Source organism: Notamacropus eugenii, chromosome X, assembly GCF_028372415.1.
Source record: "Notamacropus eugenii isolate mMacEug1 chromosome X, mMacEug1.pri_v2, whole genome shotgun sequence".
NCBI lineage: Eukaryota > Metazoa > Chordata > Mammalia > Diprotodontia > Macropodidae > Notamacropus > Notamacropus eugenii.
In genome coordinates, this window is record NC_092879.1 from 99,087,651 (window position 1) to 99,111,243 (window position 23,593).

General features: G+C 48.7%; 1 protein-coding gene across 1 annotated transcript in view; it reads right to left on the bottom strand.

Moving 5' to 3' along the window:
* The window catches only part of SHROOM4 (shroom family member 4), a 116,123-nt gene that overhangs the window by 39,557 nt on the left and 52,973 nt on the right, over positions 1-23,593 (bottom strand). Inside the window, exon 2 of the mRNA XM_072626650.1 lies at positions 18,186-18,337. Coding sequence (XP_072482751.1) covers positions 18,186-18,337 — 152 coding nt within the window. The remainder of the gene's footprint in view (positions 1-18,185; positions 18,338-23,593) is intronic.

Consider the following 23,593-nt stretch of genomic DNA (forward strand, 5'->3'; position numbering starts at 1 on the left):
GGCTGAGCGATGGCTCTGGGCAGGTTGGCGGGGATCTGTGGTCTAAATCAGGTGCGACCTGAGCACGTCTGCTGGCTGATAGTCTGAGTACTAATAGTACTTTGAAATCTCTATGGTGCCATAGGAGCTATCACTGCTCTCCCCTTGAGAAATTTTGGCAAAGTGTCCTCCGTAAACTCCCTTTGGTTCAGGTATCCACTCCAGCCCAGAGGGCTCTAAGACAATTTCCACTCGTCTCATCCTGGACGGATGGCCCGGGAAGCCATTCCTTAAAGATGTAGCAAAAATCCCTGCCTCACTGTCCTTCCAGCAACCTGACTCTCTGTGACAGGTGGGTGCAAGGGAGGGCCGCTTTGTCACTGACCTCTTTGGGCCCGGGTTCCCTCAACAACCCCTCAGGATTTCGTAGCTCTGCCCCATCCAGGAGGAGGGAGCCAGAGGCGTGCTGTCCCTCTCCTCTGCCCTCCACTTCAGGTGGCTCACAAGTCCTGGGTCCCACGGCTTAGAAAGGACACTGATTAGCGTGAGAACATCCAAAGAAATGCAATCAGGCTGGTGAAGGACTCAAGTGGCAGTCAGGGACGTGGCTTTGCTACATAATGCAGCCAGGAGGGACTCGCCAAGGCGAGTTGTTTGCAGAATCAATCTTTCAGTAATGGAGGCTGGGCTGCTTTCAAATAAGGGAGCAGGCCCTCCTGCTCCATGCAGGATGATCAAACATTGTTTTCCACTGTTTTGATGGAAGAAAAACTCTGATTTACAATAATAGGTAAATAATGAGCATAGTTATACCTAGAACTTAATGTTTAATTATGATAACTATGAATAATGAGTCAAAATCACTTTATCTCCCCAAAGGAAAATTGGGCTGTAATGGAAAGAAGGGAGACATGCAGCAGGATCCACCATTAGCATCCATAATGACGCATTTGAGTTCAGAAATGAATAACTGCCTGGCAGCCCAGGGAAATGACAAGAGTTAGGATCCCAGTGAATGCATCGAAGACTGATCCACAGCTAATGAGGGCCCACATATGCGCATTGGAGATGGTTGATTTTATTGGTAGTTACGATATATTATTCCAAAGCGCCATAAACCAACAGGCCCAGAATGAATATATCTCCCTTTGAAAAAAGGCTGCTACGAGACCCTGCACACATCACACACATTAAAGTTTTATGATGCATAGTAAATGAATTAATTTTTACTTAACAGTGATTGTGTTCCATGGATGAAATAAGCCCTCTGTAATCAAGTGTCAATTTCTGCCCTGATACTTCATATTGAGAACACACAACAGGGGTAATCTAAACCCATTTGGAGCAAAAGGCTAGATTAAAAACAAATGGTTTCTTTTCAGGACTGCTTAATGCCTGCCTTATTAAACATAGCACACTTCATTGGAACCAAGGAAGGAATAGAAAAGACTAATTACTGGACTTCACCTCTGGGAGATAGATGGAAGCATAGCCAGGCCCAGGCCAGGAGAAACCAAGTCTTTGCCTCGGTAATGGCAGCCCAACTCGGACACATTCTTTCATGCAAATATCCAGAATCCTATCCCCCTCTCCCTAACAATGACAAGATCACAGATTTCAGTCATAAAGTCCAATGGTTTTATTTTAAAGAAGACAAGACCAAAAAAGGAAATTCTAAGGGAGCTGTCCAAGGATGGTCAGGCTGCCTCAAGAACTAGAGAGTTCCCTGTCCCTGAAGCAGAGGCCTGAAAATGTGGTGGAAAGTCCCATTCCCTGTGTGGAACCGAGACACCAAACACCCCTCTCAGACCATCCTAGACCACTCCTCCTGTGCTCAGGGCTGCTGCCATCACTGTTGCTGTCATCTTGCCCCAAGGCAGTTTGTTGAACCATTAGAAAGTGCTTTTTCCACCCTTTTCCACCAGAGAAAACTCATGCCAGGGTCATACTTCCAGTCCTCTCAAAAGAAAAGCCAAAGAGCTCATGATCACGATGGCTGGAATTCCCCCAACCATAGTCTTATGTACCCACACTGAAACCTGCTCACCAAAACCTCTGGGCCCTCCTCCCTTCTGGGGCCAAATCAAGGACCACCTCTCCCACACAGTTATTCCTAATCTTGTTACTGCCCCCAATTGCTTGGGATACAGTCTGTGTTGTGCTTATGTGCCTATGTGGTAGACTGTAAGCTTTCTGAAGACAAGGGCTGTTTCCTTTTTTGCCTTTCCATCCCCATTGCCTCATCCAGGATCTGGCACCCAGAAGGTACTTCACCTGGGTTGGCAGTGGTTCACTTGAAACATCTCACTTCTCACCATCTTTTCCTGACTCCCCACCACCCTCTCCAAAATAGACACACACCATAACAAGCCCGCAGGAAGCACAGCAGCAAAGGACAAGAAAGGAAACAGGAAACACAATATCCTGGTTGGAGAATTCCTCACCCTGACTGTGCAGCAATGAAAACAACCACATTTTTGATTCCATCTTTTACATCCTGATCAGACTTCAAGAAACACAACCAAGAGCCATCATTTCTAGACTACTTTCTCCCACTCCCAGTCTCCTGTGACCCTCCCAACAGCCACGCAAGGTCACTTCTACAGCCACTATCTCTCCCCCGACCCTACTTTTGAACAGATGAGGAAACTGAGCTTCAGAGAAGTAAATTAACTTGCCCAAGGTCACAGAGCTCTGACCTTCCCTCACAGCCACTTAGAAAAATACCAACCTGTCTTGGGTTCTGCAGCGTTTAACATTTTAGTCAATAACAGCATAAATTGAACACTTATTAAACTTGCAGATGACACGAGTCTGGTTGTGTTGGATGATGGAGGTAGGAGTCAAAGCTCGAACATCGGGAGGCATTTAATGAGATAAAATGGCACTGAATGGTGGTAAAGTCTTACACTCGCCTGAAGAAATGCATTTCCCAAGTACAAGATGGACAGCACCAGTTCACATGAGAGTTTGGGTGGATGAGTCAGCAATGTGTTCGTGCTGCCCCAAAGGCTGCTGTCATCTTAGATTCCACTGATATGCACAGTGTCAAAGACCGGGGAGGCAGGTGACCAGCTTCGTTGGGAATCCTATGTTCAGCTCTGGTCACTACAATTTAGGAAAGACAGTGAAAGATAGCAGACAGCCAGAGAGTGCTTTAGAGTCATAGGACCACAGATTAAAGATGGAGGGGCCCTTAGAGGGCTTCTAGTCCAATGTGCCCATTTTACAGATGCAAAGACTGAGGACCATTAAGGGGAAGGGACCTGTCCAGGTTTACATGCAGGTAGTAAACATGGCAGAACCAGGATTTGAACTCAAGTCCTCTGACTCCAAATCCAGCCCCCCTTCCATTTTACCTCCTAGAGAGTATCCAGAAGAGAGTACCCAGAATGCCAAAGGGACTGGAAGCCGTGCCATATGAAAACTGAGGGAAGGAAGTGGAGATGTGTAGCCTGGAGAAGAGAAGACTCAGGAGCCATGATGATGGTGTTCAAGAACTTAAGGGACTCCGATGTACTTGGACACAAAGGGCAGAGCTAGGGGCAATGGGTATGAGCTGCAGAGAGGTACCTCAAGGTTTGATGGCAAGAATGTGTGCCCAAGAGTTGCACAGTCACAACTCGGGTGACTGGTGAGCAAAGGATACGGTGCAAATGAGTTGTGAAAGGAGCAACAGGCAAAGAGCCGCACCCAAATCTCTGGATCCCACTTCTTTTTGAAACAAGCTTGCTCTAAATGGGTCATCTACCTTGATGCGGATTTAATGCTGCCTCAGCTGACCTCTTCTAATAAAGCCATTTCTTCTTGATACAAAGCCTTCTCCCTGAAATCCAAAGGCACTCAGGAGCAATCTGCTGAACATGATACAGTGGGAGGAACAAGTCATTCAGAGTCAGAGTCTCCTTATCTACACAATGAAGGGATTGGAGTAGATAGCCTCGAAGGTCCTTCCAGTTCTGTGTCCATGCTTCTGTGCATACTCTACACTGGAAAAACAAAATGGATGAAATACCTCTTTGATCTCCTTGCCTTTTTTTCCTGTGCCCTTTGCACAGGCTGTGCTCCATTTTTAGAATATCCTCCCTCTTGAACTTGACCTCATGGAATCCCTAACTTCCCTCCAAGGTCAGTCCAACATGAGGCCTTTTTTGGTCTCCCCCAGTCCTTAGTGCCCCCTCCCTCTCAGAATTACATTGTCTCTACTTTGTATTTAGTAACCTATTTGTGTCTCTGTATCCTCGTTGTGTAATAATACAACTAGGTCCTAAACAGTACAAATAACGAGTTCCCTGAACTGGTTGCATATATCCAAATCCACAACATTTCAAGTTATAATTCTGTATGTTTTGCTTGCATAGTGAGCATATTTTCTTTTAATGTTCTTGGGTTTCTGCCTTTCTTCTTCTAGATTGTCCTTTACTTCTGTGTATTAGCATCCCCAATCTACTGCTCTCTCTTTATTTCTTTGGTAAGACTTGCCTTACCATCACAGATTCCAGCATTCTGCCATGGGATCGATTCTCTGTCTCCTCCAGCATTGGATCATTTTCCTTCATTTTTCAGTCTTTATTCAGAGGTGCCTGAACTTGTTTACTAGACCTGGAGCCCAGATTGCCTTCTCTTGTTAATTGTTTCACCTATTGATTTATCTGCTTATGTTTAAGGTCTTTGATTTGTCTTCTTCTTGAACTCTAGTCGTTTCAATTTTTCCCCCTTATCCCCCCTACCATTGCTCATTTTCTGACTCCCTCCTCTCTTATGGTGATTTCCCTGGGGGCTGGATTTTAAATCATCTCGACCTTCTCCCATGCTGGATAATTCATGGTTCACCAGCCTAGGTGTCTGCCACAAGTGACTTTTGGGTAGTCACTTTTGGGTAGCTGGATGCTGGGTTATTTCCCTCAGTGTTGGTGGAGGCTGCCCGGTACCTACACACACCCTCAGTTCTCTGGCTCAGTACTTCAGAGAGCTGTGACACTGGTGCCATTCCAACAAGAGAGGATTTCTGCTCTTTGGAGTTTGGGTCTCGTAGACTCTGGGAGAAGAGGAGTGGAGCTCTATTTCAAGCCTATACCCATCCTGCCCTATTCCCTCTGTTACCTGCTCTTCTGTAGAAATCTTCTGGAGCATAGAGTACTAACACACTGTTGGCACTGGAAAGAGAGAGGGGGGCCAGAGTTCGAGATTGGGTCTTGTTGCAAGGTTGGGTTGGGTCCTTGGGGCATCTTGTGCAGTCTTGCTGCTGGTGGTAACATAGTGGAGAGTGGGGGAGGGGTTGCTGCAAGAGCACAAGGCAGGCATTTTTCATTTGCTTTTTACCTTCTTTTGGGCTCCAGGTGTCCTAAACCATAGAGATAATTCAAACTGCTTTCTCTTTGGCATACAGTTTCTGTTTTGGAGAAGTTTGAGAAGTTGTGAGGAACAGAAAAACATCTAGTCCTCCATTTTGATGATCATGTGAACTGCTCAATTGAAGGGAATTGAGTTATGATACATGCGAGTGATCAACTCACTGAGCTCATCCACCAGTGTTCAGTCAGGTACCAGAGATGGACAATGAGTTGGTCCCAAGATCGACTAGTTGGAGAAGAACAGATGCGTGAAGGAGCAGTGGAATACTCACTACATGCTGGTCACAGTGCTAATTGCTAGGGATACACTGCCCTCCAAGAGCCGATGTTCTACCGGGGAAAGAGAACACATCCAGGAGGCCAGTGGTCCTCTGAGACACTAACTGTATGATGCTTCGAGTCTCAAGCTGCTCCTTACTGCCAAAACCCATCCTTGGAACCCACGTATTTTCCCACTGACGCTATATAGTTATAAATCAAGAAGCGCCATGATCTCAGAAGAATCAAAATTACCAGTGACCCAAAGGGCAACCAAGAGCAGGGCAACACGCACAGCAGGCATGGATGACTTCAAGTGCGCTGCCACCAATGCCTCCCATGCAAGAGCTGGAAAACAAGATCCACCAAGGGCAGAGGGGAGCAAAAAAGCTGTCAACCAGCAAGCACTTATTAAACACCTCCTCGTGGCAGGCACGGACATTTAGGGGTGAGTGTGAGAGAGGATGCTTACAGCTCTCCAGTAGGACCACTCGACAAGGGCCACGGGTTACTGGCACACTGGGCCAATTTATCACGATGGAGTTTAGGAAAGATGTAGACAAGAATATCATAAGATGAAAATATGCCAAGAGCCATGGGCCACATCAGTGAGCTCATGGATTCATGAAAGGTGTGGAAAATGCATGTCGCCAGCTCATTGGATCATAGAATTCAATTCAACTCACATTTGTAAAATGCTCATCTCTAAAGCACTTGCTGGCAGTAAATCTCTGCCATCTTGAGTCCTACATGCCTTGGAGGTCAGACTTCATGGCAGCAGCAGGCAACTGCCACTTGGGCTCAGCTATTCTGAGATATGACAAAGCCCCTCAGAAGCCAACAGCAAAAGAAAAGTCATCGTGAGAGGGGAGAGTGACCGTGGACAGTTATAAACAGGGAGAGGACCAAACCAGAAAGCTTGGCCACTGGACACACTTTGAAATCTTGGGCTGGAAGGAAACTCAGGGGCTACGTGGTCCACAACCCTCCTATGAGGCCCAGAGGGAAAGAGCCTTGTAGAGATAAGAAGCTCCAGAGCCAAATGTCCTTGGACTTCCCAGCTAGTCTTCTTTCCGCTAAAGCTACCCGGTGTATTTGTGAGTGATTACTGCAGAGCAATCCCAATCGAAATAGTCTTACTGTGCGGAGATGCCCATTGAACCTCCCAGCTTCTGCCCTTCTTAGGGCAGGCAGGAAGAAGGTTGGCACTCAGAGTTCCACCCATACCCCAGAGCCAGAAGAGAGGCAAACCATGTCCCTGGCTTGGGAATCATGAATCCTCAACCACCCATACACACACACACACACACACACACACACACACGCGCGCGCGCGCGCGCGCGCGCACAGAACACTACCCCAGTGCAATCAGGCCATCCTGGGCCAACAACAGGTGGCAAGGTAGGGCAGTGAGTTGAGGCAGAGGCTCTGCCACTCATAGGTTGCATGAGTTTGGGCAAGTCCCGCCCTCTCTGGGGTTCAGTTTCTTCCCCCAGAGTTGAGGGGCTTGGACCAAGTGAAGCAGTAGCTGAGTGATGGAAATGGCCGGTCCTCCCAGTTTGGCCCTGAGCACAGTAGGGGCATTTCTTCATCTGAGTGGAAGTGGTTAACCAGGCCCCCTCCCCCAAGGGGAGAAAAAAAATCTCCCTGCTGCAGGCCCTCTAGAGAGTCCTGGCCAAATGCAAACTCATCTCTGCTGTCTCTGTCAGTGCCAGTGATTAATTTAAGAGGGAAGTGCTTGAAAGAGATTCAGCACCTTCTTTACAAGGTGCTCCCTCGATGCTCGAGCTCATCTGCTGGGAAGGGGGTGTGGGGTGAGGTCCTAGCCTGGGTAAATAGACCCATTCCTGAGGCCACCACATCTGACAGGGAAGGAAACTGAGGCCCTGAAAGGGTTAGGGATAGGCCCAAGGTCACAGAGATAATAAGGAACAGATCTGGAATTCAAAGCCAAGGTCTCTGGCTCCAAGTCCTGCAGCCCCCTTCCCACTGCACCCGGGGGCCTCCCTAGTTTATTTTTATGAGTTATTTTTATTATTGTTATGAGCAGCTGCTGGCCATTTTTCATGTCTATCAAGAGCCCATTTTTCTAGAATGGTCAATCTGTGTAAATATAATTTCTAGAGAAAAAAAACAAGAAAACTACCCAACAGGAAGGAAGTGGGCTGGACCTGAGCAAGGAAAGGGGCTGACAGCTGGAGAAGGGGGTCCCAGGGGGCAGTGGGGCCCAGCAGGGAGGGGAAGGGAGCCAAAAGGCATTGGAAGGAGGCGTAGGAGGGCGAGTACTACTAGGCCTAAGCCTGCCTTCCTTATTAACGAGTCAAATGCCAGAAAACTCCCCCCACAACAGTATGTGGATTGAGGACATTTTTCAATACCTTAACATAGTTATTAACTTGCCCCTTCCTGTCTTATAAAGGAAGAGCCCAGACTCAGCTGGGGACACATAGATCTGATTCACTCTTATTTGTAGCGAGCCATCCTCTCCGTGGAGGGCACAGCAGAGCTGACACAAGAAGGATCAAGGCAGCACCCCGCCCTCCCCCCAGCCAATAGAGAACACCTCTCTGAGTTGAATAAGCTCCATTATCTTAAAATGTCTTCACAAGTCCCATTTTCCTATCCATTAATCACCATAGTGGAGCTCCTCTGGACCCTCACCAAGGTCTTCACATCTCTCTTTAGTCGTTATGATAGAAAAGTTTTAAGTTCACAATGTTCTATCCCCCGTTAAGGGTGTGAGCCCCTTAAAGAAAAAGCCAACTGGGGGAGAACTTTCTATCTGATGAACCCTGCAGCTCCTTAGAGAAGCCCCAGGAGCCCATGCTCAGCCCTCCCTAAGTACAGCCAAGGCTGATGGTAAGGGGGAACCCTAAACATGGTGCAAAGGAATCCAGAGGGGAAAGGAACCTTAGGGCCTGGATTGGGGGGGTGGGGCAGAGCTCCTTATCTAGGTGGTCTCTTCCTCCTCTCAAATACAGACAAAAAGAAGTAAGACGATTGTAGGGAAGGCTTGCTAAGGTCTTCCCAGTGATGAGGCAAGTGAGGAGATTTCTGGTGGCTTAGGCTGAAGAAGCCAGTGGGAAAGGGCTTCAGGTTCCAATCTGCCAGTCAGGGCAAAGTGTTAGCAGGAAAGTTACCAAATTGTACCTGAAGCATTCATTTTCTATAAAAGAATGATCTGTTTTACCCCTTAAACCTCCTGCAACTTAAGTCTTCTCATATGCGCCACTGCCTCCTGCTGGCAGTGTGCCTAAATTGCAGATCCAGGTTCTAGAGAGCTTAACAAAGGTTGAAAGTTGAATCTGTGAGAACGGCACTGATGGCTGATACCCTCATTGTGGAGTCCCAAATGCAGTGCTCTAGTCTGACAAATGTTCTGTATTCTGGTCTACACCTAACTCTCTCTATTTGCTTTCTTATCAGCAAGCCTACTTTGTTGGCTCATAGTTTGTTGTGCTTTGACTGTGGCTCTGGGCAAGGCCAGTCATTGTGTGTTTCCAATGGGCGTCTTACTCAAGTCAAATGGTCTGGCCACTCCACCCAATTTGGTGCCATGTATACACCTAACATTACATTCCTGTGTTCAACTCAAGCTTTAGTCACCTGACAAAAATGATCACCAAGGATTTTCCCTGAGACAATCCAACAACATTAGAAAAGGAAAAGCCGATGAAGTCACATCCAGTCTATCCCTCAGGGATGGAGCAGGGCCTCTCCTTCAATTATGTAACGATGTATTTTCAAGTGCATTGTCCTCTGTTGGAACAGAATGATTCAGATGGTAGGATTTCCACTACTTCCCCCACACGGTTGCACCACAATCTTATAATTCTCCAAAAAGGTGGAGTTTTTACCTCCCTGTTAACTGGCCTAAACAGCCATTTTCCTCTGTTTTATCTAAGTACACTGATCTTCCCTATGGCCCTTTTTCTCTGATCCGTCTTTCTTTTTAGTGTTTTCACCTTTCAAAGATACTCAGATGGAAAGCATACAAAGTCCCCTGTACCTTCCAGAAGAATAATCTTTTCACTAAGTTGACTAGAGCCCCAGAAATTCTGAGTTGGAAGGGCTTTCAACAGCCAGCTAGTATTATCTGTACCCGAACAAAAATGAAATCCCCTTCAAACTTTTCCCAATAAGTCAACATCGGATCTCTACTTGGAGGCCTCCAGATAGGGGGAGTTCGCTATTTCCCAGTGCCAGCCATTTCATTCTTCAATTGTGCCAGCTGTCATTGTTAAGAATCTCTCCTAAATGAGTCCAAGGTGAATCTCTTTCCTCAAGTCTCCTTTTCTCCAGCAACTTCAACTTGGACCTTGGGCTGTTCTGGTGGCATCCAGGGCACTCTGCCATGCCCACCCCAGCTCTGTGGCCATTGCTTCACATGCCTCCCTTTCTTTGGGGGTTCTTGGATCCACTTCACAAGTCTCCATTTGGCATCTCCACAAGGGCACTTCCGGGGCCTCAGTGCTAACTAGGCACCCGCCAGATTCAGCCAAGAGAGTGAAATACATGGCAGGCATGAAACAACAGCAGGCATTTAGAGAGCCCCTGAAGGTTTACAAAGCTCTTCACATACATCATCTAATTGGAGTTTTAGGGACTCAGAGAAGCCCAGTTGCCTGTGTCAGCATTGGCATGTCCCTTCACCTCCTTGGGCCCCAGTTTTCTCATCTAAAAAATGAAGGGGTAGAACCAGATGGCATTCTCTGTAAAATGAGGGTTCATAGGATTATAGATATAGAGCTGAAAGAAGCCTCAGGGGTCATTTTACAGGGGAAGAAACAGACCCAGAAAGGTTTAGCCCCCAATTATCTTCCTGTCTGCTCCTGTGACACTGATGACCAGAGATCACAGATTGGCAGACCTGGAAGGGACCGAGAAGGAAACAGAGGTGAAGACAGTGAAGTAACCTGGCCAAGGCCACACAGGAAATAAGTGACAAGGCAGTGTTGGAACCCAGAGCCTGTGTGAGTTGCCTGGTGGTATTAACTATGTGGATGTGTGTGTGTGTGTGTGTGTGTGTGTGTGTGTGTGTGTGTGTGTGTGTGTGTGTTGCCTCCTCAAACCTCCTCCAAGGCAAAGCCCTGAATCTTAAAGGGCCCTTTGGAGCTTTTTCTCTCCCTCCAGTGGCAGTCACCAAGTTGGCCCACACTGACATAGTCATGGTTTGTACAGTAGGGTGTAAGCATCCAGGAGTCTTTCATCTCCAGAGCCCCAGCCTGGCTTCATAAAGAAGAATATCCAGTGGGACACACTGTACCTTGACCCCAACAGAGTAATGTCATCTCCCTCTTCTTCAAGTGTGAAGGACAACCACCACCACCAAAGTGCTTAAATAAAGTTGGTTTCATTCAAAGCTTGGTGACTGATTAATGGGCCAAAGGAAGGCAAATCTGTTTCCTGACTCGATTACTGTTGCTCCTCAGTTAGGCCGAACCCAATTTAATCCTGTGAGGATGTCAGCACAGACATCATTCTCCTCATTGTACAGATGAAGAAAACAAAACTGAGAAAGATTGAGTGACTCACCTAGGGTAACACAACCCAGCAGGAGGATCAAGGCCACCACCATCATCCAGAGATGTGTGAAGATGAGGTGATGATTTCCTCAGGCTGTCTGAGGCATACAGAGGTCAAGTAACTCCCACAGCTAGTTAAGTATCAGGAAGGATCGGAACACAGGTCTTTCTGATAAAGCCAAGCACAGTACACTGCCCACCAAACCACAGAAACAAATGTGCCCACCATCCCTGCCCTCAGTGAGCATGAATGATCTGTCAGATCTCAGCCCACGCTGGAGGGCAGGCCCTGGGTCACATTTCATCCTTGGATCTCTAATGCCCAGTCCAGTTCAATGTGCTTTGGCTCAAGCTAGGATTCCAACCCAGGCCTCTGATGCCCAATTAAGCACCATCTCCACTGAAGACTGTTACCATAGGGCACATGCAAGGCCTTGGGCAAGCACAGTTCCTTCATTCTAGGTAAACTCAGCACACATTTATGTAATCAAATCAACACTTTTGTCACTGTGGATTTCTTAATTCAATTCAACAAACACATTCATCAAGTGTCTGCTATGTATAAGACGCTACACTGTTAGGGTTACAGAAATCAGATCAAGCAGCCCCTGTCCTTGCCCTGGGGGAAGAGACCAGATGCACAGGTTAAGTCTATAAAATCTCTACAAGGAACATTGAGGCATTTAAGAGGTAAAGAGAGCTCAGAACTGAGGGGGAGGGCCTTGTATAAAAAGGAGCCCACACCTAGCCAAGGAGTCTCCAAGGTAGAAATGAGGTGGGAATTCATTCCACACTGGGAAGATCAATCATACAAAAGCTTGGAGGCTAGAGATGAGGAACAGCAGTTAGGAGACAAAAGCCAGTCTCTGCCCTCAGGGAGCTCCTGCTCTGATGGGTGAGAGAGCCTGCGAACATATAAACAGGAAACAATGACCAGAGAATGAAGAGGGATGGGGGAAGGTTTCCTAAGGCAAGAGATGTCACAAGGCTGCTACCATGATTAAGCCCTGAGGGGTGACCCGGACAGCGGGTGGGGAGGGGGAGACAGACATAAGGGGGGAGGGCAACTGTGTGATCGGGGCAAGCTTCTTGGAAGAGGCCGCAGGGTACAGGGAAAGAAGGCTGGCCTGGAAGTGTGTAGGACTGAGCACAAAATGCTGTGAGTAAAGCAGCCATAGTGGAGTGGGTCAGAGGAGGCACAGTGGGGGGAGGGACAGACCAGCAGCTGCAAGAAGGGGAGAGAAGGCCAGAAGAAATAGGGTGGGGCAGGCCAGCAGCAAGAGCACAAGGATGCCCAGTGGGAACCAGTTCTCTCTCACCAAACTGCTGCTTTCTCCGGCTAAGGTACATTATTCAGTGCTCTCCAGTGGCACCTACTGGCCTATGCTTTCAGGTGACAAGGGCTTAGCCCCCAAAGGAGCCACTTCTCTGACCATTCCTCCCCCCTTCTCTGGCGGCATGCATCTTAAGGTCCAGTTCAAATTAGGCCAAGCCTGGAACATCTATGTGAGCCAGAAGCCCCCCTTTTTAAATGCCCCAAGCCCACCTGGACCTGCCGAATCCCAGACTGGGGGAGCCATCAGGGGCCTTAGTGGCCATCTTGTCTGATGCCTACTGGGAAGGAACCTCCCAGAGCCTCCTCCCCCCACAGACAGAGGTCAACAAATGAAGACCTCCAGGAAGGCTAAGACCCACCCTGCAGAGCAGGAAGGAACCTTAGACCCTCATTTTATAGATAAGGACACCGGCCTAGAGAGGATGCCACACACCTGGTGAGTGGGAGAGCTGGGATTGGAGCCTAGACCCCCTGACTCCCAATGAAGAAAGCTTTGGAAGGACATGGTGCACTCCTACCACCACCACCTCTTTCTAACTGGGAGATCCATTCTTCCCCTAGCTATTTTGTCAGAGGTCCCATTGACAGGTCAGGGGTGGATTGGGGGATCCCTTGCAGGGATCCTCCCCAGACTGGGAGATACTTTTCTTGGAGGACAGACCTTATTCCAAGCAGTTCCTGTGATCCCTCAAGTAAGAGGACTGCATTGGAAACCTTGGGTCTCTACCCATGAAGGGCTCTGAGCCTCACTTTCCTCAGCTGGGAAATGAAAATAATCATGTCTGCAAGGAGGATGGGGAGGGCCCTCCAAGGAGAGAACTGATGTGGTGGGAACACCTGAATGTTTCCTCTGCATTCTGTTGGCGTAGTCTTTGGCACATCCTCCCTACTGACCTGTTTACGTGTTTCCTAATACATGTGCCCTGGAGTGCAGGGGTGTAGGGGGAGGGAGTCGAGAGCCCCCCATTTCCCTTATCTGTGGCATGCTGTTATCTCCCACAGAATTGAAGTTCCCTGAACTCAGGGACTATTTGGGTTTTGTCTCTAAATCTCGAGTTCTAAGTACAGAGCCTGGCACAGGCAGGATGAACTTTCTCTCTGGCTCTCCTGCCCACCGGCAGAAGTCCTGGGGTTACAAAGACAGATCTGACAACAAGGCCTCAAACACCCCAGGCCCTGTCCTCCGCCAGCAAACGTTGCACAGACCTGTTCTCTTTGGGGCCCACTTCTCTTTTCCTGTCCCCTGCCTTTTGGGGACCCCACAAAAGGAGAGCTTGATAATGACAAGGCCTGGTACAACCTGACACATCACACACACAGTGAGATGCACCTTCTTCTACTGATCCTAGAAACTAGACATTCTTACTCTGTCATCATTGGACTGTGAGTTTAAAAAAAAACAGACCAGCAACCAAACAGCATAACCCAGATCCAATGGGCTGGAGACAGATCAGTGCCTGCGAAGGGGCGGGGGAGGAGGGTGACTCATCATCTACTTGACAGTAAGGAAGTGAGTGGAGAAAAGCCAGCAGGACCTGGCCAGGTGTGAAAGGTTTAATTGGACTCCCAGGGTGTCAGGCTCCCCAGGCCCCACAAATGGACAGAGAACTAGAAGCACCCTAAAGATTGAATTCAGTGGGAGGTAACAGACTTCGAAGGGGAACTGAGAAGGGCCTGGGGCTTGGCCCTTCCACAGGAAGCCAGGCAGGATGGTGCATGGGAAGGGGACTTGGCCAGGAGGAAGGACTCTGTCTACAGAGAAAATGTCCCACCCCCCCTCCCCCTACAACTGGCCCGTTCTGGCCTCTGTCTCCCCCTACTGTTGGGAAACCTAGCTTCCGAAGCCCCTTCCGGCTCAACCTGCTCTAGGATCCTGGAGCTGCCTTAATAACCTCCTAGAAGCCTCTCCCCTGAAACCTCCACAGAGCTGCCAAAAGTGTCTTCCCAAGGCAGAGATCTGAGCAGGGCTTCTCTAAAGGTTTCCCATAGTCCCTCAGCAGAGGTGCCTGGGCTCCTCACCAGATGTCCCTGCTCTCTCCCTCCTCATTTAGGCTGCCCTCAGAGGAAGAATAAAAGCTCCCTGAAGGCAGGGACTGTCTTACTTTGATGTCTGAATTCCTGGCTCCTGACATGGTATCTACACGTAGCAGGTACTTATTAAAGGCTTGCTGGATACGATTCAATTACCCTAATTTCCACCAGAGTGATTATCCTAGAGCACAAGTCACTCACCTATTCAGTAAACTCCAGTGGCTCCCTAGGGCTTCCTTCACACCCCGCCCCCTCCTCCCTTCCTAGTCTCCTCACATCTCCCTTCCCACCATGTCCTCTTCCATCCCATGAGCCCGGCCTCCCAGCTGTTCCAGCCCCTCCATCTCTGACGGTCTATCCGGGGCCTGGAGGGCGCTCTCCTCTGCTCCCCAGCGTCCTTTAAGCCCAACTAACGTGCCCTCTCCTAATCCTTTCTATTCATCCTGTTCTACTAGAAGTCCCTTGAGGGCAGAGACTGGCTTTTGCCTCTTCCTGTATCCCCAGTGCTTAGCACGGTGCCTGGCACATAGCAGGCATTTCATAAATGTTTCTCGTCCCCTCTTCAGAGCAGGCCCAGTAGCTAGGCCAGGGCTGTGTGTGTGTTGGGGACGGGGGCGGGCGTGTTAGAGCTGGCCACTGTCAAAATCTAATCACCTTTCAGTTCACCTCAATGCCACAAGCATTTATCGAGCACCTACTGTGTTCCATGCTCATTTCATCCAAATTCTTTCTTACTATGAACAATACTCAAATGAGACACTTTGAAAAGCCCGCCACAAATGGACAGCTGCATGAGTCATTATTTTCGTAGGACTTGAGACTATGGCAGGCAGCTTTGTACCGTGCAAAACTGGACCAAGTGGCCTCCAGGGCTGGTCCCAGTGCTAGCTCCAGCCATTCCCCTCTCCTTGTAGCTTTTTGGATCAATCTCTTCGAGCTGAAGGTTTCTTTGGCCTTCACACCCATCCATTGGCACACAGCTGTACTGTGGCTCAGTGGAAAGAATACTAGACAGAGAGATGAAGAGCTGAGTCCTAGAACCTGCATAAAACTTCCCAGCTGTGTGACCTGGGGTAAATCACTTTGCTCCTGGGGCCTCAGTTTCCACCTCTGTCAAATAAGGGGTTGGACAAGATGAAGTTTGAAGTGAATGGGGAAGACTGGACCATGGCCAAGGATGCCAGTTAACAGTTTGGCCACTCCTGGCCTCCACACTCTATCTCTTGCCCCTTAGCTAAAGGATGGACTTGTCCTTGGACCTCTTGAGTACTATGGTCTCATTCCCAAAGTAGAAGAAAAGTAGCATGCTGTAATGGAAAGAACCCTGGATTAGAAGTAAGAGGTTCTGGATTGAAATCTCAGCCTTGCTCCCTGCCCCCAAATCTGAGCCTCAGTTTCCATCTCTGTCAAATGATGACCTCTGTGGTCCCTTCAGGTTCAAAATCTCAAACCGTAGGATTTCTGCTGTGTGACCTTGGGCAAGTCATTTGAATTCCCTCGGCCTCCGTTAGTTCATCTTTCAAACGGGAATATCAGTACCTGTCCCCATTATTATGGTGAGAAAAGGACTTAAGCTAGGGAAGTGTCTGTGGCTAATAATTGGCTGGAAGAAACAAATGGGAAAACCAGTCCTAAGGATGGTGCACACAACATGCACAGGCTAAGTCCTGCCACAAGGGGGCAAGCTCAGCCCAAAAAAGTCATGGACCATCCTGACAGGGCAGCCGGGAGTCTCTTCTTGGGGCAGATACTTACGAACTCTGCCTAAAAGTTCAGAGAATGTCAGAGCCAGAAGAGATCTGAACAAGGGCAATAAGAGGGGCAGGGTGGCCTGGTGAGCAGACTTGGCAGTCCCAGGGATCTGGGTTTGAATCTTGCCTCAGACAGTGTGTGACCCTGGTTAAGTTGGAAGTCCCTCCCCCTCTCTGGGTCCCAGTTAGTAAAATGAGAGAGGGTTGAACTTGGTGACCTCTCAGGGCCTCTTATACCCTCTGTTTGACTCCCTCCAGTGAGAGGAGGACTCTACCTCCCAAAGCACCTGAATCTGTCTCTGCAATTCTCCCTGCCACCACGTTGCTCCAAACAACAGGCCCAGCCATGCCCATTCTCTATAGAGCTAGAGGCCTTCCCCCCACCCACCCACCTGCCCCTGCTCTTGGGTATTTAAACTGATTCCTGCAGAAAGCCCCAGTCTGGGTCCCCTCCCATGTAAACAGTATGCCTGAGGAAGACCTGGGGCTAGACTCACATCCAATCCCAGAATAGTACAAGGCCTCACAAATGAAAATGGCAGCAACCTGAAAAAGACTAGATTGTTCTAACATCTGTACCAGAAAAACAAAGTGGATGAAAAACATAAGTCACCCACACACGCAACTTCGTTCATATGTCCCTTTGGACAGGAACTGCAGACGAACAAAGAAGCAGGCCTAGAATTGAGTAGGCAGAGGACAAATCTCAAGCTAGAACCTATTCAGGCGGTGCACTCAATAATCCCAGATAGTTTAGGAAGAAAAATATCAAGGCTGTTAAACCCCAGAGCAAAATGGAGCTTTGGATGAATGCTAAGAACCTAAAATGGGTTGATCTGGGGTTTTTTTTAGTCATGTTGGTGGGGAGACGAAGATAAAGGGAGAGAGAGGACCACCCTTTGGGATATACAGGACAATGCTAGCAAAAAGAACGCACAACTACCTGAACGAAGGCATAGAAGGCAGGCACATTTACCAACTTTTCAAAAGATATGCTGCTGGGATGGAAAACCAGGGCACGGGATGACTGAGTCAAGACTCAAACTGATCCCAACAGGCTGGAATGATACCAAATGGATACACTTCCTCCTTGGACCCAGAAGTGGGGGGGGGTGGGGGTAAGAGGGGCAGAAAGGCTGGGTTGTTTCAGGAATGTGGTAGAGGGCAGCCCCAGCCCTCTGTTATTTGGCCAAATGGCCCCAACATTCCTTCTCCATTTTCTGGGACACAGCTCAACTAGCGACCACTGGTGCAATGCTTCAAGGTTGGCAACGCCCTTTCCTTGCCCTCAGTTGACCTAGAGGTGGATCTTCCAGTACCCCTAGGAGATAGGGAGTCACAGCCTGGAGTCACTGAGTAGAGGTTGCTGGGGAGCACTAATGGAGAAGAGGAGGCAGAGCACAACGCACAAAGTACTGAGCTTGAAATCAAGAAGACCTGGGTTCATATTCTGCCTCAAAACCTACCAAATGATTGCCTATAGGCAAATTACCCTTTCTGAGCCTCCCTCCAGGTCCTCCCAAAGATGTATCTCCCAAGTCCGCAATCTGCAATGGTGGACAGAGTTCCCATGTCCCAAATGTACCAACAGAGAAACAAGAATCCCTCAGGCCAAGAAATCCCAGAGGGGTTCCAACGTGTACCGATGAATCTGCAGAGCCATCCAAATGCTTAAGAAGGCAGGAAAGTGCATGATGGAGTAGGGAAATCTTTCCTTTAAGAACCAATTCAAGTAAGAAAAAGTAGGGCATTTGAGGGCTTCAGGTTAGGATGGCAAAGTCACCTCTGGCTAAGACCCCTTCCCTAGCAGCCCTATTTCAGCAGACATGTTATCCTAATTCAAAGTGGGAGCTGACAGATTGTAGGTGCCCAGCAGAGGTCCAGCATAGGGCCACGCCCTACTGCCTTGGGTACCTGGTGAAGCTTCATGAGGAGCCTCTTTGCACCTTACCTCCTGACAATCATCTTCAGGATGCGGAAGGATCCCTTTATAAGGATGAGGGCTTCTTGTCGGGAGCCGTATAATGGGGTACCATTGATATTCACCAGCTCATCCCCAATTCTCATCTTCCGGGACAGGGCCGCCTTGCCTCCATCTTCCATCTGGGATACAAAGAAGAGAACGCTGATATAAAACTTTAGGGCCTGCCTTTCCTCTCCTGAAAGTTTCTGCTTCATCCCAGAAAGGGAGACAGGACCCATGTTATTAGCCCAGGTTTCCAAACACAGAAACAGAGGCAACTTGCTAGCAGTCACACAGCCAGGAAGTGGCTGATCTGAGATGTCCCACCCCCTGACTCCAAAGCCAGTGTCCCAGACAGCGCTCCTGTGTTTTCCCAAAGTATTTCAATGGCTCGTCCCGTACTGTCCCCCAGGGCTGGAGATGGGCAGTACTTCTGCAGAGTAAGAGGGCCCCCAGGGCCTTCTTCAGCTACTAGAAAAGGACCCTTGGCAAAGGAGCCACAAAAAGGGTCCTTTCCGGGCCTGGAATTCCCGGCCAAGGCTTCCACACTCTCCCAAATAGAGCAGACGCACGGATTCTTTCATCCAGAAGCAATCCAATTACCCACAGGATAGTTATGCCTGGCAAAACTTGCTCTCAGTACTTACTGACATCGTTACCTCATCTGCCTCATTAAGCTGTCCCTTTACACAAATGAGATCTCTGTTTATTCTAGCCTAGAGTAGGGTGAAAGCAGAGACCTTTTCAGTCAAAGCACCTAATTAACAAGGCCTCGGGCCAAATGCCAGACTCCACTGCCCGCATACACCAATCCCCACCCCCCCACCCCCCCGGAGGGGGGGGGGGCGCAGAGCCTCCTTGGGCTGCAACCTCCTTAGGCGCATCACTGGTGACTGCAGTATCAAGTGGCCCCAGGCAGGCAGAGCAGACAGCTAAGGATTCCCCGGAGCCATGTGCAGTGAGCCACCCGCCAGCTGCAGGTGTGCAAATGACGGGTCTTGAGTGTGGCCTTATCAAGTCTGCCAGGCTGGACCCCTCTGCACGATTCCGAGGCCCAGGATCTTTGCTGTCGCAACTCTGCCCCCACTTTCTGACTCAGCCGGCTGCCCCAAACCTTTTTTCTTCACTCCCCAACCCCCCCACCCACTCACTTCTTCCCAGACATGAGTTCAAATCTATTTCGATTTTAGTGATTGGCTTAGCGCCAGTCAATCTCTAAGACAACGTTCCAAGCATATATTAATTTATACAAAATACGCAGCAGATGGCCCCTTGTCTCCAGGGGACCGGCTAGACAAATACCTTGTACAATGAGGCCCTTCCCTCATCCTGACAACTAGGGTCACAGCAAAGGTACAGCCCAGCAACCCTGGAGGAAGACTCAGCCCCTGCCCTTAGCACTCTCTGGAGACATGGTGCTCCATGTTTCCTGAGCAGAATCCTTCTATCTGGAGGGGGAAGGGAGGTAACTCTGGTTCTTCCTACATCCAGTCTTCAGTGTGGTTTCCCAGCTGCATTTTAGGAATTTCAGAATTTCTGAAAAGATTCCAAAATACAAAGACACAGCAGAAGAGATTAAAATTAGGTGGGGGCCAATTGCCCCTGTCCTGTCTACTAGGAATTCTTATCAAGGGTGTTTTTGTGGGCCTACAGACAACTATCTTGCATCCAAATACTGTTGATTCAATCACATAAAAGGATGATTTTTTTCCCACCAGTAGCATCAGGACAGCAACTGTTTCTGAACCCCATCCAAAGAGATGACAATAGGGTGACATTTGTGAAGTACTTCTGGTTGGTATTCCATGTGATGCCCACCACAAGGGCCCCAGAAGGTCGGGAAGCCAGGTATTATTGTCATCATTTTACAGTTGAGAAAACAGAGGGCAAGTGAAATGAAGAGACTTTGCCCATGATGTCAGGAATAGGATCGCAACAGAGGCTTCCTGGGGCCTTCAAGTCCAATATCCCATCTGTTCCACCCCAATGCTCTTAGAACAGCCCTATGCCTGTCTTATGGATTCTGAGAGTGAAGATCTGAGGTTCTTCATCAAAAGAGGTTCATGTACAAGTTTCTGATGGTGTTCCGTTGAGAAAGAAGGGCTCCCATCACAGTAGCAATGATGCTGGCTGCTTAGACTGGGCCTTTGGCAAGGGCTGGGGGTGAAGAATGGGATATGGAGATAGAGGCAGTTAGCCAGAGCTCCTGATGACTTTGTGAATGTCATGTCTGAAACAAGAAAGGCTTGGATTCTACCCAACTGTCAGTGTTCATCTTTCTCTGACCCACTCATGACTTGGAGACTGAAAGGCAGCTGATTCTGGTTTCTCCTGTGTACCTACATATAAAAGAGCACAGCCCTTAACAGCCTCAGAACACCCTCAACTGGCTGGCCTGGAACTGGGTGAGGGGGCGACTGCCTGGGTCACAGTTGTATGGGCAACTCCATTGCCCAAAATCAGACCAAGGGTGGCAGTGAGACAGAAGTGCATGTCTTCTAGGAAATCAATTAACTCCCTGGTCAAATCTCCCTGGGTGTGGCTGAGAGCCAGATGGTCTCCTTACCTACCAAGGTATGTCTGCTGCAGTCCCAAGGTGAATGGAAAACCTCTGCTGGCTACAACGGAAAAAAGCTCCACTTCTCGCTGTCCCCCTCCAAAAACATTACAGCAACTCAAACATCTTTGGACAACTTTCCAAAGACAGCCGGGGCCCCTTAACTCTTTCCCTCAAAGCCCTTCCAAATTCTAATCAAATTACTGTTAATTCAATGATTCATTAATGATTCTAGTTAGCATATTTATTTTCAATGGAATTCATGATCCAGGCGAGCTCTATTTTTTGTGAGCAGTATGCACTTTATAGTCCATGGGAGCCCCTCCCAGAATCAATGTGGGCACTACCTTTAAGTTCATGGCATAGGACTAGGCACAGAATTTTACTATTTTGGATCATTAGAGGGGTTTCTACTCCTTGTAGCTTTGCTTTCCCAACACGCTGTTGGTCCGAGCACTGACTTACAGGAGACCTCACCTCTAACATTGCCTCTCCTCAACCATGACCACACAGCTCCCAGCCAGAAGTTCACCTGAATGCTGGACATCTAAAGTCAACATTCTTTCATCCTTCCTCCCTTTGTTACAAATGGCAGGAATGAAAGAATGACTCTACTGAGTCAGATCCGTGGGTCTAGCACCTCCAAATCCAGAGAAATATTGTGGGAGGGCTTGCTGAGCAAAGTCAGGGGACATGACGTACAGTGGAAAGGGCCCATGATTTGGAATCAGGATCTCAATTCATGAAAGCACCGAATTCAAGAGTTGGAAGGGACCTGATCAGTCAGTTAGTCCAACCCACATCACTGTCCTCTGTGTACCTCTAGTGCTTGGCAGCTAGTAGGTGCTTAATAAAAGCTTGTTGAATGAATTGTTGGTGGAAAGTCCCACTTCAGAGGCTTCACCTGAGCTCACTCAGTGCAAAGGGCTTTGCCCACTGTATAAGCCTTCTTTACCAACTTAGTCCTCAGCTGCTTGGACAGAATACTCTGAAATTAACTCATCTGATACTTCACCAAGTGGAGAGAGTGCCAGGCCTGAGTCAGGGTGATGCAAGTTCAAGCTTGGCCTCAGACACTTAGTAGCTGTGTGACCCTGGACAAGTCGATGAACTTCTGTTAGCCTCAGTTTCCTCAGCTGTAAAATGAGGATCATAATAGCACCTACCATTCAAGTGAGATAATATTAGCACAGTGCCTGGTACATTGCAGGTGCTATATCAATGCTTATCCCCTTCCCCTTCCCTTAAATGACCTCAATCAAATCATTTCCTTCTTCCAGGCCTAATTTCACTTATCAGATGAGGAGTTTGGACTAGGATGGGTGATCTCAAAGCAACAGAAGGTTAAGAAAAAAACGCGGAGTCAAAGGTGGCCTGTGAAGGAGACCCCTTCTCTGCCAGCCACAGACACTTCCAGCCAATGGGATCAATCTGAGAAATGACCTTGGCCTGTAGAGTCAATGAATTTCTGGGCACTGGCTAGCCCAGGTTGAAGCATCATCTACTTCCCTGATGCCCAAGATGCGGTCAGCTCCTCCGGAAGCTTACCTCAAGCATCTTTGCCCAGAATGGTAGCAGCAGCAGCAGCCAGGTCCAGCAACACAGGACAGCCAAGGGGATCCAACAAGGCTCCAGCCAATCCCCATTGCTTTTTCAGGGGTGGGACAGCCCTGCTAGCTAGCTAGCAGGGTGATCACAGCCAGGCCAATGTGAGCAGCAAAAGTGATGAGCAATATGTTCGTTATGGTCCGTGTTACCCTGTTACCCTGACAGTTTACTTCAACAAACGTCTATTAACCATCTTCTGTATGCAAGGCAACTCAAGACATCTTCCTAATTTCTTGTGCTTTAACCCAATCTATTAGTGCCTACTGAGAAATGATATTGTGACTGAATCTCCACACATCCATTTCTATAGAGCAGGGACCCAGGCCTCGTGCGGAAGCCCAACAGTAATTTCAGACGGCCTTAGTGACGATAACAGACGAGGACCCTTCACAGTGGAGCAGACACTTCCATTCAGGAAGCCGCTCACTGGCCTTTTCTGCTCTGTTTATCAACTTGGCTGATCTGGAAGGGAAAATGACAAGAGGAGCATGCACCAGCAATCCATGACTTTGGTTCTGTCTGACCTATGCTCACCTGGACAGAGAACAGGGCATTCCAAAATTGTTCCCTTAGAGTTCATTTGCTCCCCAGATGCTCACTGGGCATCCATGGAAGTCAAACAATCTAGAAGAAGGCCCAGAACAGAAAAAATGGGTGGGATTAGCAAGAGAGGCCCAAGATGAGAAGGTTTGGAGGGACGGCCAACATCCATGAGCCCCCAAAGCCACATATGTACATGTATGTGTGCGTGTATCTTGGTCAAGTACTGTAGACAAACAGTAGGCTCCACTACCCCCAGCCCAGCAGAGCAGCAGGAGGAGTGGGGGATGGCTGACGATGGGGGAATTTGATCCCCAAGACTGCCTCTAGCCAGAAAAGGATGGGATCTAGGCACTTAGCCCAAGAGCCCCCCAGGGAGGCAGGCAGGCCAAGGGGGCCCCTCCTCTACTGAGAGCATATCGGATGATGAAGGGGAAGTGGAGCACACTAGAAGGCATTCTTCCAAGGAACCACACTTCTATCTGAATCCGCTCAACAACTTGTCTACCCCAGGGGTGGGGGAGCACCTCCTGTCTAAAAAGGCCCACAGTCACCCTGGGTAGAAGGAGCCCAACATGGCCATTTTGGCCCTAACCACAAAAACAAATCAACCCTCGGAAGCCAGAGGAGTGGAGCTCCTGGTACAGGATAAATAAGGTATTACCTGAGGTGTGACAGCCCTTTTGGACTT